Below are 21,508 nucleotides of genomic sequence, written 5' to 3'. Positions count from 1 at the left end.
TAGAGTTACAAAATGTGAACAGGTCAGACAGAAGAGGGTTAATTGCGTGAATGAGTCACCTTCTCAGCAGTGTGACAGGAAGTTCACTCTTGGCCTTTAGTTTGGAGAGATACAGTCCATCGTGGTGGAAAAGGCATGGAGACTTAGGCTCTGTCCGTGGTGGCAACAGCCCGTGGCACAGCTTGTTACTTCTTGGCCAAGGTAGTTTGAAAGAAAATGGCCCCCAAAGGGAGTGGCACTATTAGGAGGTGTGGCTTTGCTGGAATAGCTGTGGCCTTGTTGGAGGAAGTGTGTCACTGTAGAGGTGGGCTGTGAAGTTTCCTTTGCTCAAGCTCCTCCCAGTGAGACAGACCACTTCCTGTTGCCTGTAAGCCAAGATGTAGGACACTCAACTTCCTCTCCAGCGCCATGTCTACCTGCGTGTCACCCTGTCCCACCATGACAATAGGGACTGAAATTCTGAACTTCAACAAACCACCACAATGAAATGTTTACTTTAATAAGAGTTGCTGTCCTCATGGTGTCTCTTCACAGCAATAGAAACCCTAACTGAGACATCCTTACTAACTAAGGCATCCTTAGCAAATCAAGGAACACTTTTAGACCAGGCCTAAGCTACCACCTTCAAGGTCCACCCCCACAACCTCCTGTGACCCCTTTCCTGCTGGTGGGGTCACCCTATGTGAGGTTCTACAACCTTCCCCAACAATCGATGCCATCCGCCAGAAACCAAGTATTCAAACTTGGGAGCCCATCGGGGACATTCCCCATCCAAACAAAAACACTCCATGTACAATTGTGCAGTCAGAAACAGTTTAGACATCAGTTGTCACAGAGGGACCAGGCATTTGCAGTAATTCTTTGTTCAAGATGAGGTTTTAGCCGAGAGAATATTTGAGATGTGTCAATCCTTGAAATTGTGTCTGCTTGCTACTGATTTCTACAGAGCTAAAGACCAAAAACACTCAGATGCTACCAGTTTAACAAAAGCAGCTAAATATTTTCAAATTTCAGGCCAAAACCAGAATGTTAGCTTCTGTGTCCTGGGGCTCTGCCATCATCAGTTCCTTGTGTGGAAAAGTTGCATTGTCTTCCTTAGCAATTCATCACTCTCTGTTTTCCTGCATTCCTTATTGGAAACATGCAAGGAATTTTGTTAGTCAGACCAAAATAGAAAACACGCCCGGCTTCATGATCAGGTGTCCCAGTAAGCTTGCCTATGGGCCTGTGGGAGCCAATACAGAGGGGTTGCGGGTGCAATTCCAGCAAGCCCACTAAAGAGAGAACCCACTTAGAACTTCCTGGGGTTAGGATTGGTTCAGGAAGGACCACATGGTGTCTAGTGACTCTGGTTGAGTTTAGGGCACTGAGAGTCTACAGTGTCCAGCAGGCTCGGGCAGTAGTTTTCAACATGTGGGTCACAACCCCCACGGGTCACATGTCAGAACTTTAAATTATGATTCATGACAGTAGCAGAAATTATAGTTATGAAGTAGAAGCAAAATAATTTTATAGTTGGGGGTCACCACAGCATGAGGAACTGCATTAAAGGGTCACAGCATTAGCACGGTTGTCGAGAAAGATATTCCCAGTGGGGATGGGAGGACCCACGCACAACAAGTGATAAGAATGGCGCAGACAGGCAACCTATGAATTCCAAGTTTGCTACAGACTCCAGATATGCCGCCCACCTCTGTTTCCACTGAAAAGCATTTTGGGACTAGGGCTGTAGTTTAGAGGTAGAGTGACTGAGGCCCAGGTTCAATCCCTGCACAGGAAAGGAGGGAAGAAAGGTTTGCTTCCTCCTGATGAGATGGTTTCTACCACCTTCTTGGCTGGCAGCAGCACGAGTGACCTGTGAACATGGTTTGCAATTCCTGTGATGCAGAAGATCCCAGAGATTCATGTGAGTTGAGGGGCTCACATGCAAAAACCGAAGTGCCAGGCTTATAATGATGTCCATCTTTTAAAAGCCCTCTTGTATCTGAAAGATGTCACTTCCCAGAAGCGGTGTGTGTCCCCATGGTGTTGGTAGCAGAGTTGGTGTCACCTCACAGAAGCGGTGTGTGTCCCCATGCTGTTGGTAGCCAGAAGCGGTGTGTGTCCCCATGCTGTTGGTAGCAGAGTTGGTATATGTGACTGGGCTAGCCAGTGGGGCTGGTCACAAGATTGGTGGCCCCAAAAGGCAAGCTGAGGTTTCGCCACACATGTGTAACAATGCATGCAACTTAGAGTTAACGTGCAATTAACATGCTGAACTTAGAGCCTCAGCTGCGTACTCTCCGGGTGAGCCAAGTGCCCATGATGCTCCACACACTGCACTCACAGAGCACAGGGTTGCATCAGCCTCTCCTTGGGCTTCTCTGCCACATGGAAACGATTCTCACCATAAGGAAACAGTGCCTAAGCTGGAAGAAGATACTTAGGGGGAAGATATCCCCGAAGAAATAAAAACTCATGGAAAGAAATTCAGCATAAAACAAATGCAAATAAATGGGTAATGGTTTCTATAGTCTCCCTTTCTGGACAGAGTCTTTTCCCAGAGGCTCATGGCTTTCTGGGATCTTGGTGCTAAATTTCCAGAAGTCTGGCTTCGGCATCCTTGTATTAGCCGCACTGACATACCCAGATCGTTTACATCATGAGGTCAACAAGCTCCTGGACAGTACTAAGGACTATCCTGGTAACCTTCATTTCAACAAGTCCTGAAAAGACAAAATGCAAAGGAATTATTTTTTGAAGGGAGTAAGAAGGATGCTCATTTGTCTTTGGCTGTTTTTCTGATTGAGAGGTAACTGAGATACAGACTCGTTTAATAAAACATTGACAGATATTTCTTGGTGGGACTGTGGGTAGAACCATGAGCTTTCCACTCAGCTGTTAGTTTCACATTGCAAAAATTATATTCCTCAGACTGCGGGGCCACTGGCATTGGCACAAGGATTTATCCCTACTGCTTGTTCTTGCTTTTTTGGAACCTTTTCTCATTGGATGGCTATCTTGCTCAGCCTAGATATAGTAGGGAGGACCTTGGACCTTCCCCAAAGAATGAATGGGGGGGTAGAGTGGGGAGCTAGGTAGAGGGAAGGGGTGGAGGGGAGGGAGCAGGAACTGGATTGTTATGTAAAAATGAAAAAAGAACATTTTCTTTTAAAAAGAGATAGATAGATAGATAGATAGATAGATAGATAGATAGATAGATAGATAGATAGATAGATAGATAGATAGATTCATTCCTACTCTGGATGAGTCTGATGTAGTTGTTGCATTTAAAACACCCCTGTAGAGGGCTTACATATTCAGATATCCACATTCTGTGATAACTAATGCAGAAGAGAAGGCAGGAATGGGGGTTTTGTTTTCTGCTTTTCTCTACCTGGTGATAGTATGAAAGGCACCATTTTCACCAAACCCGGGACTCTGCAGAATATAAAGTGCTCCGTGCTGCTAATACTGATGCTTTCATATTTCTTAGATGTTGTACAACTAGTGTGATGTTCTTTTATCCTAAAAGGTATTTCAGCTTGAAAGCGACAATAAGAATAGCCAGCACCAAACTCAGCACTCCCAGACACTGTAACACGGGCTTGTTGCTGGAGGCAGAGCAATTAGAACAGACAAAAGGGCCTGATTTCAGAGGTGTTTAAAATCCAAAACCTAAGAAATGTGGTCTGTGATTGACATTGGGGAAGGAGGGATGTGTTCTTGGATGGCATGTTTGTATGTCCAGTGAAGGGAAATGTAAATTTAGAATTCCTACAGTCTGCAGCCTGTGGTTCCCTTGGGTCAGAGCCCAGCTTAGCACACCCTGTACATCATGACAGAGAGCTCCTCCATCTACTTGATAAGCATTTTCAGTGACATTAAAGGTTTTCTTTTCTCCACTTCCAAAAGGCCCGTTACAAACTCAAGTGGATTTGGCAGCCGGGCAGTCTCTTCTGCCTGTAGATTTTTAGATCCTTTGAACTCTTTCAGCCTAGGGTTCAGTTGCTGCAAAGTGAACCCTTGTGGAGGTTTGCAAGCTGAGCCTTGGGCTGACAGCCCGTCCCTCCCCGGAGCGGCCTCCCTGGCTAACAGCACTGACTTCAATGGCCTCTATTATGTCATTGCAGCAACCAGTTAACCTGGAGGGATGTGCAGCACCTGCTCGTGAAGACCTCACGGCCAGCTCATCTGAAGGCGAACGACTGGAAAGTCAATGGTGCTGGGCATAAAGGTGCGGGCGCTCCTGGCGGGCTGGGAGAGGTGCTCTGGTCACCCAAATAGCATCCACTGTTATCACTGACTATATGGTTTAGAAATTTAAAATACCTTGCAGTGATGTAAGGATCGTTTCCCAGAGCACACACTGGCTTGAAAGGTCTCAGAGTCCAGATCTCTAAATGCCACAACCTTTGCCGTGTCGAGGGTTTGTCTCATAGTCCTGTTTCAGTCTGCTCCTTGATTTTTGTTTCTCACAAAGAAATGTGATGTACAAGGCCATGTTCGAGCCAGTCATGGAGGCACATGCCTACAATCCTGGGAGACTGCCGTGCAAGGACCATGAATCCACAGTCGGACTCCGCCCTTTCGGTTCTCACCTTCAGTTTTCCCATCTGTACAAAAAGGACATTGAGATAGCCCTGTGATTTACTTCTGATCTCTAAACCTGCTGCCAGTCAGCCCCGATGTTATAGAAGGAACTGATGGCACATGGGTCCTCCGTCCCCAGCTCAGACACAGTGCGGGAACACGGCGCCATGATCAGGACAGTCAGCCCAGATATTTGGGGCCTCTGAGAAGGAAGTTGACAGGAAGTACTTGGAAAACATTCCTGTTGGCCGTGATGTCTTAGAGAAAACTTGCCCCCTGTGCTGAAGCTCAGGTCCGACTCCTGAGACTTCAAGCCTGCTGTCACTCTCTGTACATATAGGTCAAGCCTTGCAACTGTGAGTAACAAGGGCCACTCTTTGGAATAAAGAGGTTATTGACCGAGCCTCTTAGATCTTTGTTTGCAGTTGACAGTGGTGTCCCGTAACATTGCCCTCCGTGTCCATCTTGGTCTAATCAAAAAGAAAAATAGATTGTATCAGGTCTTGACCTTGCCCTGAAACTAAGCTTTGAAACTTTCTCTCTTGGCCAAGTCTCATCCTGGATCCAGCCAGCCCGACCGACAGGCACGCCTGACAGTGTGCTGTTGTCCTAAGAACCCTGACAGTAGCAAAAGGAAATTATATTTGAAACAACAGTTGGCCTTGTTTTTATGGTATTTGATGCACATCACAGTCATGTGCCTGGATTTTTAGGGGATGTGTCCTGACACTCATACCCAGGGCCTTGTGTAGGCCTGGCAGGTGCCCAATACCAGCACCCTGGACTCTGAGACTTTCGGGTTGGTTTCTCTTGTCTACTCTGAGTTTCCTTGTTGGCAGGTCCTCCTAACAGAAAGAAACATGACCTTGTCCTCTCAAAAGAAAGTTCTGGAGTCTGTCCCAAAGTGGGACACATGTCCCAGCCATCCTTCCTGAGCTGAAAGAGTTCAGTTCAGAGGGTAATGAGGCTGGACCCCTAACCAGCTACCAGGAGAACGTGTCAGCACCTTGGAGTGACCTTGAGGTGGCAGAGCTGCTGTGTACTCCTGAGAGCCATAGAATGGGGGTAGCTTCCTTGCTGGGGGAGGCAGGAAGAGCTGGCTCTGAAGGCCCTGTTTTTTCAGTTAGCCATCTCTATGGATTCGGCTTGGTGGATGCCGAAGCTCTCGTCCTGGAGGCAAGGAAGTGGACAGCAGTGCCAGCCCAGCACGTATGCGTGGCCACTGCAGACAAAAGGCCCAGGTAAGTCTACTCTGACCCCGGTGATTTCTAAGGTGCCTGAGACCTGGCTGTGCAGCACGGGTGGGAGGGAAGGTGTTCAACCCTGCATCTCTATGCACCCAGGCAGGAAGGATCACATGGGTAGTGCCCATCTCTGTATGCCCGAGTTTTCTCTTACATATTGGACAGCTAGGAGGAGATGCACTTCTAGATGTACTACTGTTTAGAGGCCTCCTGTCCTTTTGTGGCAGATAATACCAGTGTAGGGGATCTATTTCTCAGCCTGAATTTCTTGGCCTGTTATTGGAAAGTTGCATCCATATGTTTAGCATGGCCAGTGAGACTGGGATTTATTTTGCCCATGGGAATACAAGAGTAGCAGTCACAGGATTCTTTCTGTTCTACCTGATAGAGGTTGGCACCATAGTTATAACCCAGCCCCATTGGCCCTAGAGCCCCAGGATCTGCCCCTCCTCAGTAGCAGGCTGGAGTACAGGGGCTCATGGACCACACAACATCTCTGCATTGTTTTTATCCATCCCTATAATCCTTCCTAAGGCTTAAGCACTGGAATGTTTAAACAGGCCCTGAGCAGGCTGTAGGACCCTGGCTTCATCTCTTTTTCTGTGCCATCCTGTGGAGGAAGTGTTTTTAAACCAGTTACATGTGTTGGTTATGATTCTTTTTTTTTAAGAAAACAACAAAAATGAACTGTAACATAAATCAGATGGGAAGAAGCCTACTCCATTCGAAAATCAGATTATCCTGAATTTGTGTCATTGCGGCTGTGCTTTCTAAGAATGTGAACACGGTGTTTTGTTACCTTTGGGAAATGTGTGCTTGAATGAGACTTGATGAAGTAATTAGCAGGGCTGGGGATGTGACTCCAGTTGAACACCTCTCTACCATGTGTTAAGCCATTGGTCCATCCCCAGCACTAAAAAATGAAAACCCCAAAAAACAGGGGCCAGGGACAGCTCAGTCAGTAAAGCGCCTGATGCAGAGGCATGCAGACAGAGCCACGTGATCTGGTCGTGGGCAGCACACGCCTATAACCTCACTATAACCTCAGCACTGGCAGGTGGAGCCAAAGGGATCCTCGGAAATGACTGGCCAGCTAGTCCAGGCAACCAGTGAGCTCTGGCCTTAATGAGAGATTACTCAAAAGATAAAGAAGAGAGCAATAATGGAAGACATCTAAGTCAACCTCTGGCTTCCACGTGTGTGTATGTGTATGCACACGTGCGTGCGCGCACGCACACACACACACACACACACACCACAGGGGACAGAGGAGAGGGCGTAGGACACACTGTTTTATCTACAAATACAGACCTCGTCTTTGAGTTCTCTTCTTTATGAACATGTACACCTCAAAATACTGAGAGCTGTGTTTCTTGCGCGTGCCTTGAAAACTGAGGGAGTTCAGAAAGTATTTACAGGATGAATAGCCACTGAAGGACCTTCCAAAGCATGTTTCCACCCTGTGGCTAATTGTACCCACTGACCACTGGGCCCATCGCTCTACGACCAGACAGGTCTACCAGCCAACACGCAGGCCTCACCATTGACTTCTTAAGACCTCATTTCCTCTAGAAAGCTTTTGTGCTAAATCTAAGTAGGAGGGGGCTGCTGTGAGTTAAAGAGGGCCTTTGCCTATGCTGACTTTGTCTGCTGGGAGCTGCCTGAAACACAGGTTAGGCCAGCCCATCTCTTGCTGTGGTCCCCTCCCGCCCAGCTTCCCAGTCAGGGCGTCTCCTGAATGAAGCATTCTTTTCCTGCCAGAAATCTGTTTAAGATGATCGAGTGGTGCCTAGGTGGCGAGTGCTTGTTTTTATTTTTATTTTATTTTGTTTTTTTGAGTAAAAGCACACAGAGTCTAGACAGCATAGGTTGAGGGAACCCACGCTAACATACAGTATGACATTGTTCCTATCCTTTGAGGAAAGTAAGGACCCTACCAACTCCAAAAGGGGGCAAGAATCGGACTTCTGTTTCTAAAGGAAAAATCCTCTTCCCCCTTTGCTGTTTCTGACTCTGTCTGGAATTTTCAGCTAACCTCCTGTCTCAGACCACTTGTCCAGCTTCGCCTAAGGACACAAGGGCCTTCAGAGGGAACAGCTAGCCCCTCTCTGTCAGTGTGTCTCACTTCCTGCGGAGATAAAGCTCTATGAGCAGGCTACAGGAGGGGTCCAGCCATCTGCACCAGGCTACTGACCCGATCTCCCATCTCTCGGCCTCATGCTTCTCACCCCCAGCTTTGCTCAGCTGAGGTCACCTGGCTTTAAATGGACCTGACTTTAAATGGACAGGAATTTCCCCCTATTTCTGCTTCTCCCTCTCGCTGCCGCTCAGACCCATTGACCATTCTGTCTCCTTCTGAGTTCTTTTCTGGATGGAGCCCTAGGTCTTTATGTCTTAAATCTGGCTTCCGCTGCTTCCCATGGCTAGACAAAGAGAGCAAGGTGGGGTAGAGAGAACGGGAGAGGGTGAGATGAGTGGTGGGGTGAGAATATCTGTAGGTATAACTGTATATTGCGTAGGGCATGTTTACCTGCCGTTCCCCTTGATGAAAGGAAAGGCTACCCTGTTGTGACCAAAGGTCCCAGCACTATATTTACTAGACTTTCAGTCCAGGATCTGGAAGGCATTGTGGCTCCATCTGTTTTGTCTATGGTGATGTTGTAGGGGGTCCTGGGTCAGAGTGGCTAGGGTATTATTGGGGCACCCATCCCTTTGGTCGTATAGGACAGCAACCCCTGAGTGGGATACATCCCTCTCCTGAACAGGGTAGGTCCTGGGACTCAGAGAGACAGAACCTCACTGACAAGGACTCCCCTTACTACAGAGCCTTCTTGATCACCCAGCCTTGCTTAGAAACTGGCATCATGTCACTAGGCCCAAAGGACCACATGACACTGGCACTCTGACCCCAGGCATCCCTCTATTGCTCGGCTTACTCCTGTGCTGCCCTGCTGGTGTGCCACAGCCCCTGAATGCTTAGTCCAGGCTGGCGGGAACAGAAAAGCCAACAGCCACGAGTGGGAAGGGCTGGAACATGTGACTTCACCTATGATGACAGTCACAGCACATGCAGGACCTCACCTCCCTCTCCAGGAGAAAGCTACCCTTGGTTCTCTGAAATCTGGTGAAAAGACATCCCTGGTGTGGAGAAGGACTGGCCAGCAGGGGCCCAGGGCATTTACAGTCCGGACACTGAACGTTTAGGGACACTTGACTTCACATAGATGCTCCTCAGGTTAGCACAGGGAACCCATCAGGGAAGAGGATGACAGGAAGAATGTCTTAGGTGGCAACCAAAGGAGCAGGACCTCTGCCCTTACCGGACTTTGCTGAGTAAGCGCTACAGTCCAGTGTCCCCTGAAGAACCCACAATACACATGGCTAAAGCCAAGGCTTCCTCTGCAGGACCCACAGTGCAAGACTGTCGTGGACAGTATTCTGCCAATGCTAACTCTAAATGCCAGAACAAGGTACGATCCCTTGAACCTAAGGACAAATAGAGGCTGCTTAAGTGTCCTGTGGGTTTTATTGGATGAAAACCTAAGCGTGACCTGGGTAGCAGCTCCTGTGATATCCAAACACAATGGAGGTTCAAGGCATCCTTCCCTGTTTGGGGGCACAAGAAATTTTCATTTATTTAGAGCTTTTCTTCCATGAAGGAATGGCACATAGGATTATAAGCAGTGACTTTTGCCTGTGCAGAATGACTTTTGAATCTCTGTGTAGAGGCGGGTAAAATGAATTCTTTCATAGCTTCTATTCAAGTGGAAAAAAAAAGACAAGCTTCATATAATCCCTTTGAATTATTAAAATCACAGTTGATCCACTAGGTGTTTCTGGCCAGTACTTCCCTGCATTTTAAAACACCCAGACTTCCGTGGCGCAGACATCCACGGCTCCCAACTTGAGGGTGGAGAGGCAACAACAAGAACCAGCCAAGCCAGCAGAGAGGATAAGAGAGTACCTGTGCATCTTTCTTCGCTTTTCAAGATTCCCATTCAGAATTTCGCTCCCACCGACCTATCTTTTATTTCAAGCTTCTTATTTTATTTCAAGCTCCCTCCCACCTCCTTCCTCTCTCCCTCCCTCCTTCTATAGACATTGAGGATGATCTATACAGAAGATGATCAATTCGTAGATGTCTGTCTGGAACTGACTCCAGGTTAATAGCCTGCTACCTTTTCTGTATTTCATTATTTCTGGCATTTCATTAAACCAGACTGCTTGTATGTTACTCTCTGTATGTCTGTGGATGGCACATAGTGGGTGACAGCTTCATTGTTTGCATTGCTGTTTAAAGATGCCATTTTTATTGACTGTTGCTGATTCATTGACATTGAACTCGGAGCCTCTGATGCCTTCTCTAGTGCCAGCATTGGATGCGGTTCATCTGTTTTCCTATAAGACACACCATAGCCTTCGAGGACCCAAAAGCAGCTCACCCTGAGCTTGAGGTGTTTAGGATCAGGGCTTGAAAGTAGTAAAACTCCAACAAGAGTTTGAACATGGAAAGCCCACTGTTACAGAAAGCATGAAATGGGAGCCTGTGTGTAGTGTGAGAGCTGAAACAAGAAACCACGTGGCCTGACCTCAGCTGGGGCCTGTGCTGGGTGACTCAGACTTCACTGTTCTGTGCATGTCCACAGATGACCACAAAGCTGCCATGAGTCTTAAAACTGAGTATACAAATAACTTCTAGTGAGCAGGCAAAAAGGCAAACTCATAATCTGAACCATAAGAACTGACTGTGGATTCTAATGTCTGTTTTAGCTTCCTATCAGACTGTTGTTAGCACTGGGCATAGAATAAAAGGGTGTGCCACAAATACACATTGTATGCTCTATAGGATGATGAGTTATGGATAAACTAGTCTAAATTAATTGTAGAATAGGTTCATGTTTGTTGCTAAATTGTATTTCTAGCCTAAATATCATGTTACGGTTTACTAATCAAAAGTAATCTCATCTAGTTGGATATATAATCCCAGCATTCAGGAGGTGGAGGCTGGAAGATCAGGAGTTCAAGGTCATCCTCCTGTACGTAGTTGGTTCAAGACCAGCCTGAGTTACATATGACCTTGTCTCAACTTTCCCCCAGTCCAAAATATACACGCTCATGTGGTATATCATATGTCACTAGAAAAATGATCTTTCCTTGGATGAGTCTGTTGGTATTAATTCTTGAACACAGATCTAGGAGGTGGCTCACTGAGATGTTTCCCCATACTCAGATTTAGTGTGTAGACTCTAGTGAATACTCCCACCTACCCACTCACGATTCTTGGAAGGTCACTGAAAACAGTCCCTGGGTCAGCTTCTTCTCTATGGGCCCCAGTGGATCAGTTACCCCTTCTTTCCCATGCAGATGCTAAATATAGCAGAGGGAAGATCTCTGTCATCTCTTGATGGCCATGGGTATCTCAACATGATTTCAGAATTGGCTGATGAGAAACAGGAGCTCCAGTTCTTGCCCCCAGCTCTGCCAAGTGGAAAGACAGCACTAACCTGCCACTGCAAGGATGCAGGAGCTGAGTTAGGGCTGGCCTGCCAATGCAAGGCTGCAGGAGCTGAGTGAGGGCTGGCCTGCCAATGCAAGACTACAAGAGCTGGAGTGAAGTCTTCAGCGTGAAACTAAAAATCATGGCTTCTAGTAGCTTCTTGGTTAGATCAGAAAAATAAGTGGAGAGTCAGACAGAACCAGCAGGAGAGGTTTCTAAAAGGGGTCTGCCTTCCTCTGATTGTCCCTGCTGCTTAGTTACTTGAAGATACTTATCTTTGACCTTGAATATTATTGTTACAAGTGCCAGAAAATTAGGAGTTTTTCTACATATTTACACATTGGGGAAAACTAGGAAGCCACCATATTCATGGTGTGGGTGGAGGTTATGTTATGTTATGATGGCTTCCACCTGGTAGCCCTCTGCCTTTTTGGAATGGAGTAGGTCTAGAGTCTTAAGGATGCAAGGAGGACTTCTGGTGGTGAGGAATGGGAAGTGGCATTTCTGTGTCATTAGGGAATCTCATTCAAGTCCCCAGTGTCCCTCAGTTAAGCGGAGACTGCTCCTTTAATTCATTGAGTTCCTCCAGGACTCTGGGAAGATGACTGCACACAAAACAACAACTTCAGAATTTACGTGCAGACAGCCTTTGCCATCAGGAGCTTTAAGATCTTCCTAAGTCAATTTTTCTTATTAAAGAACAATGTGACAATCATAGACCCTGTGAATTTTAAAACCAAGGTAAAAAAGTAAATTTACAGTTAACTTATGTTTTCTGTCTTGTCTTTGCAATGACTGCAGAACAGGGAGTAATTCCCATGGTTTTTTTTAAAGCTCTCTCCTTTTTATGAGCTCGCTTAGTTTCTGTCTTGGAGTTAAGGGAACCTTACAAGTAATGGCTTTTGGCACTTGGCTTCCTGACTTCGAGTTTCTGTCAAAAGCCAAGACAATTGCAGCTCGGATGTTTTGACCATTTCCAAAGCCTCCTTTTTGCTTTCATTAAGAAATGTAAAAGCCCCTTATCTGGGGTGTTAGGTTATTTGCTTCAGCAACAGCAGCAGAAATAAAGGCCAGGAAGGACAACATCTTGCCCTTGCAGTGAGGAGTGTCCTGGGTACCAACCTTTCCCTAGGACTTGCAGGAATGAGCAGCCCTGGTGGCTGAGTGATTTCACAGTTAAGAGATTTCACATAAAAACTAATTGTTACAATTAGTTTTGTGCCCCGGGCAGGCTGGTTCCCAACCCCAGAGGAACTTAATATCTTGGCTGTGAAAACCGAGACAGGAGACGCCATTAATTCCTGCAGGGGCTGAACTGCCCACCGGCCCGCCATCTTGAAACAGCAGTAGAGTGGTTCCCGAGGGGGAGACCAGCCCAGACTCCTCTCTTAGCGCTCACACTAAGACAAGAGAAGCTGAATGAAATAAGTTCCTCCTCTAGACTTGGGTGCATCGAGCCCTGAGCTGCGACTGTGGGCATTGGCCAGGGAACGAGTGTTTAGCTCTGTTTTTTGTTTGTTTTTTTTTAACCTTGTTTCTGTTCACTTAAATCTTGTGTCCTTATCCTTGGGATCCAGGTTTCCTCAGTAGGGTTCCATGTCTATTTCTAGAGGGTGGTCACTGTTGTCTCCAACAGTTAGCAAAAGGCTGAGGAAGGGAACAGGGCTTTAATATTGGTCAGAATCTTATTTGCTTTGATGTTGCTTTCTGCTTGGGGAGATGTTAGAAGGTTAAGAGTGAGGTCACTCCTGGGTCTCGTGGCATCACATTTCGAAGCCCTGGAGGGACAGTGGCGGCCCCATGTGCCCACCTTCGCTAAGGAGACTCTTGTCATCAACACATTCAGTTTGCATTTTGAGTACATAGGCCAGGTACTGGAGGTGAACACTAGTTGGTAGGGTACGTGGGTCCACTATGTGAGCCCTGCAAGGCCTGGGTCTCTCTGGAACTTTCTGCTATGTGCTGCCACAGTCCTGGAGCCCCTGACCAATAAACCCAGACAGTAAAACCCGAAGAAAGCGATAAAAAAAAAAACAGCCTCTAAGTCAATTTATGGTACATGCAAAGTGTGTTTTTCAAATTTTTACAGAGTCTCGGGGGCATTACGTCACTCTTCCTAGCTGTTTTGAATGGTTTCTTGTGACTCAGGGCCAGTAGAGCCCAGAGATACCATTCCTAAGAGACTCCAAACACACGTTTGTGCCAGGCCTCTCCAGAGTGAAACCCTGCACAGAGGGAAAAGCCTTCCTATCATAAGTCCAGCTCAGGCCAGGTAGCAGGGAAATCCTCATGTGCTAATTGGGTGGCAATCGGGTTTCTACCAAAGAATGCCATCTTTATTCCGTTTACAAATTGGTAGGGAGGGGCCCAACTTTTCGAGACATAAACCCTCAAAGCAGCCTGTGGGCCACAGGTTTGAGGGACTGAAGATGGAGAGGTGTGCTTGCCCTCATCTTCCATTCCATGTGACAGAAGGGCCATTGGGCTGTGAAAGGGCCATCATTCATTCTCTTCATGGGCCAATGCGTTGGCAATCTTCCAGCAGGATAGCTGGTAGTAGACCAGCCGCACACATTCGGTCTTTTGAGTGTGAGTCTACCCAAGGAGACATGGCACAGAGATTGAACCTTTGCCTCCGTAGCCGTGTGACATTGAGTGCAGTCCTTACTTCTCCCTGAATGGATGATTTAACCCTCATAAGCTTTCCAACCAATGCCTGTGCTGGTTGGTCATCATTCATAATGCTATCTCCAGGGATAAAGCCGTGTATTTCTGAAAGCTCTTGAGACAGCGAGTTGACTCCATACTATTTAAAGAGGGGTACCTCCTGGGTACCAAAGGGAAGGTCGCCAGATACAATGGCCCCAAGGGTACATGAAGACCCATAAACAAATTCTAGAAATATAAAGTTTTCTGAGCAGTGGCCAGAATGGAGCACCCAAGAGTGAGACCTCTGTGACCTGTTGGGGACTCCCAGAACCCAGAAGCCACAGCAGGGAAGGAACAGACTAGGGCGCTGGAGCGCATGGCCCTCATTGTGTGAGGAAGGTGTCCAGCACTGTGCTGTTTTTCCTCCTCAGGAGCATCCCCATAGTGCAGGTGCTGCGGACCACAGCCCTGACCAATGCCTGTGCGGAGCACTCAGACCAGCGGGTGATCTACCTGGAGCACGTGGTAGTCCGCATCTCTATCTCACACCCACGCCGGGGAGACCTCCAGATCCACCTGATTTCTCCCTCTGGAACCAAGTCTCAACTTTTGGCAAAAAGGTAAGGCCACACTCTCTTAGGGTTTTCTCCTCACGAAGGCCCTGCGGGCTCTCTTTGAATCCCTGCACGATCCCCTGAACAGAGAAGTGAGGATTCTCTCTGGGTCTACACAGGCAGGACCCACAACCCTGAAGAGCTGTCCAGGGCCTTTAAAACAGACCTGTGAAACCTTAATCTTCAAGAAGTGATAGGAGTTGTTGCCTGTTGGTGGGGTGGGGTGAGGGTAGAATTCACGTTACATCCCCATTGCTCCTTGAAATGCATTAAAGGTCATGGCCATCCTGTTCAGTTGGCACTAAAGCTGAGGTACCCCAAGGTTTGTTTTTCTCTGGGAGCATCCCCACAGTTCTGGAATACTCCCAAGGGCCAGGAGTGACTGCTGAGGTACAGGGAAGGTTCCCAGGCTCTTCTCCACAGCCTCCCCTCTGCAAAGGTTTGAGCTCCAGTTTGGGACTGCTGGAGCTTCCTCGCTTCCTGCAGGGTTGTGGAAGGCTGTGCTGTGCAGTCATGTCTTGAATGTCTTATGTACCCTTATGACATGAAGGCAAGTGCTTGGATGGGCTTTAATGGCTTGTAGGAAAATAGAGCAGGGACATTTGTAGGAACCTGGAGGAACTTGGGGAGGGCTAGGGCACATATATTCATTTTCTAGCTACAGAGAGGGGCTTTGTTTGTTTTTCACAGCCACACCAGTATTTCTGGAACTTGCATGTGTCTCTTAGCCCTTGAGGAAGCACCTGTGCCTGGGTGTGCCCTGTCTGTCATACCCCTTTCTTGGGGTATAGGAAGCCTGGGAGATTGGGAAGCAGGTTGTATGGGAAATGCTCACACACGAGTCAGGCAGCATCCACCATTTTCCTTAAGCTCTCTTAAGTAAGACAGCTGTAGGAGAGCAATGAAGGGTTTCCCGGAGCTCTGTCCCAGGATGAAGAGGTCCATTTCGTGCCTTCCACCCCTCTATGTGGCTTCCAGTGTCAGCAGTCCACGGATGGGACAGCGAGCAGTGGGCCACGGGCCTGGCATCAGCTTTGTTCTCAGTGCAGTTGAGTCAGTGCGGCGGCAATTGTGGTGGATGGGTTCCCAGAGTCCCTAGCGGCTCCCACTTTCCTAGCAGAAGGCCAGCGTAGAGGCATCTCCTCTCCTGAAGGCCACCTCAGCCGTGTTCAGCCACACTCATCCTTGCTCAACCTCTGCACGGGGGGGGAAGGGGGTCCATCAGGGGCACGCAATTGGAAGGTGCCAGCCAGCAAGCTGAAGCTTGAAGGCATTTGGCTTCCACATTTTAAACATTTCGTCTAAAGAGCTACATTTCTAGCATTTGCTAGTCTTGGAGGCTCACCCTCTCTGAACCCGCTCTCTAACACAGTCTAGTGGAGGGCAGGTCTGCCTCGGGGCACCCCTTGCTGCCTGCTCCATGCTGGGAGCCTGGCTTCCATCTCCTCCCAGCTGTGTCTACACCTGGAAGCATCAGAGTTTGCGACCCTTTGTGACCTCCAGGGGCAAAGCCTGCCTGAGAGACTGGTGTGCATATTCAAGGCCACGGGGGGAAGGGGTTCGTGGCGAGGGGCTGGGGGCAGGTGGTAGGCAGGAGAGATACAGTGTGCTTTTGGAGCACGGAGAGGTAGACTTATGCCCCAGCATCTGCGCAGCCCAGGAGCCAGGCACTTGGCCTCTCTTTATTGCTCATCTGGATATGCCCTTCCACTCATCCATAAACATTAAACATGTTATAAGAATCAAATATGATAATGGAGATAAGAATGCTTGGCTCCTGTTCATGTCCCGCTGAAATCAATCCAGCCCTGTGACCTGTGAGAACCTTCCAGCACCCAACAGGCCTCCTGCCAACTGTGCCTTGCTTCCCCTCTGACCTGTCAATCATCCTTGTGTATCAGCCCAGGTGTCTGAGCTCCCTGCAACCCGGAGCAGGTCCTGTGGGTTTGTTCGGACCTCCCCGGTTGCTAGGAGTGCCTGCGAGTACTTGAAAGCGTCGCCCCGGGGCCACCTGGCAGTCTTGGGAATTTGGTGTTTTGCCAAGAGTCTGTGCATGCTATCAAGATTGTGGTTTGGGAATCCGTTACTCTCTCTACGTTACTTCACTTCTTACTGGACTCTGCAGGCATTTAAGCTTGCCAGGTTTCTTTCTTTCTTTCTTTCTTTTAACATTGAAAGTTGGCATTCCTATTCGACAAGACAGTTTGCCCTTGTTTTAGCTCTGGTGTGTCAAGTTCCACTTGGCTTTGTATGAAAGTCACCCTTGACCTTGGCGGTTTCTTAGAACTGTTCCCCCCTGAAAAGAATGTTCACTTGAACGGCATCATGTTGTTTCTAGAGTTCTAGGAGCCCCCAGGCCAGAATGGAATTGAACGTCCTTATTTGATCTGACGGACGTCAGGAGTCTGCTCCTGCGTGCAAACTCTTATCTCCAAAGAGAAATGCCTAGTTTTAGAGGGCTGGCCGTGAAGTTCAGTGGTAGACTGCTGGCCTAGCATTACAGGGTTTGGGTTCAATCCCACAGCATTGGAAGAAGAGGAAATTAGTGTCAACAGTTGCTTCTATTTCTGTTTGAACTAAGTAAGAAAAATGGAGGAGGCTGAAGGTTCAGGGGCCAGTGGAAACAGCTGAGGAAAGACCGTATAGTCTGGAAAAAAAAGGCGGGGGGGGGGGGGGACCATCAAACCTCCAAAGAGTGCACCACCTGAGTGTGTGCAGAAAGCCTCATCTTCCTCCTCCCCAGGCCTCTCCCAGAGGACACACAGTCCCTGTTTGTTGTTGGGCACTTGAGGTGGATCTGCCTCACCAAATATAGAGAGGTTCTGTGAGGTAATGGCTGTGGGCCTCAGCTGTAAGACTTTGAAAACAGCCAGCCATAAGAGTCAGTGGACAAAGGCGCCTGCCCACCAGCCCTCCTGAACTTCATTCCCTGGAACCCACATGGTGGAAGGAAGAGAGCTGACCCCTGCCCCCTGCCCCCGGGCAGGTGGGTCAGCATCCCCCTTGAGCTGCCTGGCTCCGCAGACAGGGCCTTCGCTTTCTAACACAGCGTCTCCTATTGCAGATTGCTGGATTTCTCCAATGAGGGGTTCACCAACTGGGAATTCATGACTGTCCACTGCTGGGGAGAAAAAGCCGAAGGGGAATGGACTTTGGAAATTCAGGATATCCCATCCCAGGTCCGCAACCCGGAGAAACAAGGTCAGTGGCTCTCGGCGTTTCATGGCCTCTTTCACGTGTCAGTCTGAATGGCAGTCCTGTTGGTAGGTCTTTGTCATAAGCGTTTTCAAGTTCAGTCACTTCTGTACATTCGTGATGACTGTTGCCTCAGAGGCAAATGCTGTACTGTACAGCAGCGGCTCCCATCCCTTCCCCTGACTACCCGCTGCCTACCTTCAGTGTACTTCTTGTCTCTGAATTTTTCTATTTGGACATTTCCTGTGAATGAATGCTCACGATGTGTGGGTTCTTTCATTCAGCTTTATTTTCAGGGTCAGTCTATGGCATAGTATATATCAGATTTCATTGCTTTCTTGACCAAATAATACTCCTTTGGACAGTATACTGTTTATCGTTGGCTGATGGAAACATGGATTATTTTCACCATCTAGCCATTGTGAATGGGACTTGCAGGAACATTCGTGTGCATTGACATGGGTTTCCATTTCCCCCAGTTTTAACCCTAGGTGTGGGATCGCTGGGCCTGACACTTCACCGTTTTAGCGTTTGCCAGTGCCAGGGAGTTGGACTCCTCCACACCCTCTCTAGCGCTTGTTATTGACTTCTCTGTGCTAATAACCATCTTGTGGGTGTGAAGTGGTAGCTGCCGTTTTGATTTGCAGCTCCCTGATGACTAAGGAAGTTAAATATCTTTTCATGTTCTTGTTGTTCATTTGTGTATATTCTTTGGGGAGATGTTTGTTCAAGTTCTTTGCCTATTTTTAAAATTGGGTTCCTTGTTTTTGTGTTGCAGGATTTTTTTATCACGGGTATGATTTAAAAATATTTTTCTCATCCCGTGGGTTGTGTGTTACTTGAGTGATGGGATCTTTTCATGTACAGAACTTTGTAATTTTGTAATGAGGCCCAGCTCTCTTGGTATCATAGATATATATATATATATATATATATATATATATATATATATATATATATATGTTGCTGTCATAGTTTGCTTTCTGTTGCTGTGATAAACACTGTACATGATCAAAAGCAGTTTGGAGAAGGAAAGGGCTTTGGATAGAGTCCAGGGAAGCCAGATCAGGAACTCAAGGCAGAAACCTAGAGGTAGAAACTAAAACAGAAGCCATGGAAGAGTGTTGCTTACTGGCTTGCTCCCCTTGGCTTCCTCTTATACAGCCCAGGCCCACTTGCCCAAGAATGGGACTAATCAGGAAAATTCTCCACAGCATGATGGGTAGCTCTATTCTGTGTCAAGCTGAAACCAGCATACACTGACACAGTGTCACAAGAATTTATCCCTGTGTTCCCTTCAAGGATTTTGTAATTTGGGCTGTTTAATTTAGGTATTGGGTTCATTTTAGCTAGTTGTGATGGTTTGAATGAGAATGTCCCCTCTAAGTTCATATGTTTGAATCCTTGATCCCCAATTTGTGGAATTGTTGGGGAAGGATTTGGAGGTGTGGCCTTGTTAGAGGAAGTGTGTCACTGGGAGTAGGTGGACTTTGAGGTTTCAAAAGTCCATGCCTTTCCCAGTTAACTTTCACTCTGCCTCATGCTTGTGGATCAAGATGTGAGCTCTCAGCTACCGCTCCGGTGCCATGCTCCGATGCCATGCTACCATCCTGCTTCCATGTTCACCACCGTGATGGTCTAACCTTCTAAAACGATAGGCCCCCAGATTAAACACTTTCTTTTATAAGTTGCCTTGGTCGTGGTGTCTGATAGCAGCAATAATAAGACACCAATGTATGTGTTCTGAGAAGAGGCGCCAGATCATCCTTTTGCACAAGGCATCATTTTCTAAGCACTGTTTATTAAAGAGTCTTCTTTCTCCGTACTGTGGTTCAGGCACTGTTGTCAGTATCCCTGGTACAAAGATTTAGTCTCGACTCCCAATTCCTGTTGCATTGCATTGCTTTATAAATTTGCGGTCTTCCCACTCTGTTATTTTTCAAAATTGTTTTGGATGTTTTGAATCACTTGTAAATTTGTATGACTTTTAGGATGGCCCTGTGGATTTCCTTTCTCTCTGTCTCTCTCTCTCTTTCTCTCTCACATTAGCTTTCATAACAGTTAAATAATTTTAGACATGTGGCCATCTTAAAGTAACTTCGCCAGGTAGTGGTGGTGCTCACCTTTAACCCTTGGGAGGCTGAGGCAGGTGGATCTCTGTGAGGCCAGCCTGGTCTACAGAGGGAGTTCTAGGACAGCCAGGGAGACACAGAGAAACCCTGTCTTGAAAAAAAAAAGTAAAAGAAAAGTAGTAACTGTCCTAGCCCATCAACATGGGTGCTTTCTCTTTCGTTCGCTTTATTTCGAAAGCCAGCAATGTTTTGCTTTTAGTTCAGTGTGCAGGCCGTGTCCTACTAACTAATTGCTAAGTATTTTGTTCTTCTGGGTGCTACTCTAAGCGAAACAGTATTTTCTTTTTTAACTTAAATTTTTATTTTATGTGTATGGGTGTTTTGCCTGCATGTCTGTCTGTGCCACACTTGCATGCCTGGTGCCAGTGGAGGCCAGAAGGTATTAGCTCCCCTGGAACTGGAGTTACAGATGCTTGTTAGCCACTGTATAGATGATAGGAATTGAATCCAGGTCCTCTGGAAGAGCAGCCGGTGATTTTAACCACTGAACTCTCTCTCTCCAAACCTAGTTTTCTTTTTTGTTGTTGTTAAGATTTACATTCATGTATGCATATGTGTACATGCCTATGTGAGTGTATGCCATGTGTGTTCAGGTGCCCTGGGAGGTGAAAAGAGGGCATCGGATCCTCCGGAGCTGGAGTTGCAGACAGCTGCAAGCACCAGCTATGGATGCTGGGAGCTGAGCTCTGAGAAAGCAGCAGATGCTTTCATTCCTGAGCCATCTTTCCAGCCCCTAGAGTTTTTTGCTTTCTTAGTTTTGGTTTTGGATGGTTTGTATCTCTGATAATTTTCACAGCTTTCTGTAACTGTTCCTAATTAATAATCTATTTAACAAATATTTACTGGGTAACTACTAGGGGCCAGGCACTGATCTAGGTGATGGAGTTAGACCAAGAAACAAAGCTGGGGTAACCATCCTGTAGTCCTCCACAGAGGCCAGTTAACTTTGCCCCCACAGTCCTCTGTGGATCCATAGTTCTATGGGCCGGGCTGGAATCTTAGTGTGGTGTGGAATATTGCCCTGAAGTTTGCTTTGCTCCTGTCCCTTTTCCATGAAGACACGTACCTTCCTCAATCGGCCTATGAACATCTAATATCCTCTCGTCTTCACTTCAACTTTTATAAAGTAGAGCTTCAGGGTGTCGTATTGTTGGTTTTTGGGGGTGGGGGCAGAGGTGTGTGCTTTTTCCAAAGGGTTTACTTTAAATGAGCAAGTCATCTGTGAGCATTCTCTCAGTTTACTTTCTGACTTTAAAGTAGCTATTATAAGAAAATATTGATAAATTCTAAAAATATGAAAGCATAAAATTTTAATGACTTTTTCCATTTTCATAGTAGAGGCTCTTAAATTGTTTCTTTTATAATCCCCAAAACCTATGGGCCTACCATTAAAATAGAGCACTAAAATGGAGGTTGCTTTTCCATGCCAGCCTTCTAGTGAAGCACAGACCACTCTGGGCACCATAGAGTTCCTGTCCCTGTACCAGCCCATCAGCCTGCTTGACCACTGGCCTGCTTGCCCATGAGGCTGGTTCTATGGGCACATGGAGGTTGATGGCGTGCCTCTTTACCTCTCTGTTTCCTTTGTGTGGTCAAAGACAGGGT

General features: G+C 47.2%; 1 protein-coding gene across 3 annotated transcripts in view; it reads left to right on the top strand.

Moving 5' to 3' along the window:
* The window catches only part of Pcsk6 (proprotein convertase subtilisin/kexin type 6), a 181,703-nt gene that overhangs the window by 102,554 nt on the left and 57,641 nt on the right, over nucleotides 1-21,508 (top strand). For all 3 annotated transcript variants that reach the window (XM_085682658.2, XM_085682657.2, XM_085682659.2), the window contains exons 10-13: nucleotides 4,113-4,216; nucleotides 5,696-5,813; nucleotides 14,394-14,582; nucleotides 17,641-17,777. In XM_085682658.2, coding sequence (XP_085538784.1) covers nucleotides 4,113-4,216; nucleotides 5,696-5,813; nucleotides 14,394-14,582; nucleotides 17,641-17,777 — 548 coding nt within the window. The remainder of the gene's footprint in view (nucleotides 1-4,112; nucleotides 4,217-5,695; nucleotides 5,814-14,393; nucleotides 14,583-17,640; nucleotides 17,778-21,508) is intronic.

This window comes from Myodes glareolus, chromosome 24 (genome assembly GCF_982192425.1).
Source record: "Myodes glareolus chromosome 24, mMyoGla1.1, whole genome shotgun sequence".
Classification (NCBI taxonomy): domain Eukaryota; kingdom Metazoa; phylum Chordata; class Mammalia; order Rodentia; family Cricetidae; genus Myodes; species Myodes glareolus.
The sequence above is the reverse complement of the archived record's forward strand: the minus strand, read 5'-3'. Positions and strand labels throughout refer to the sequence as shown.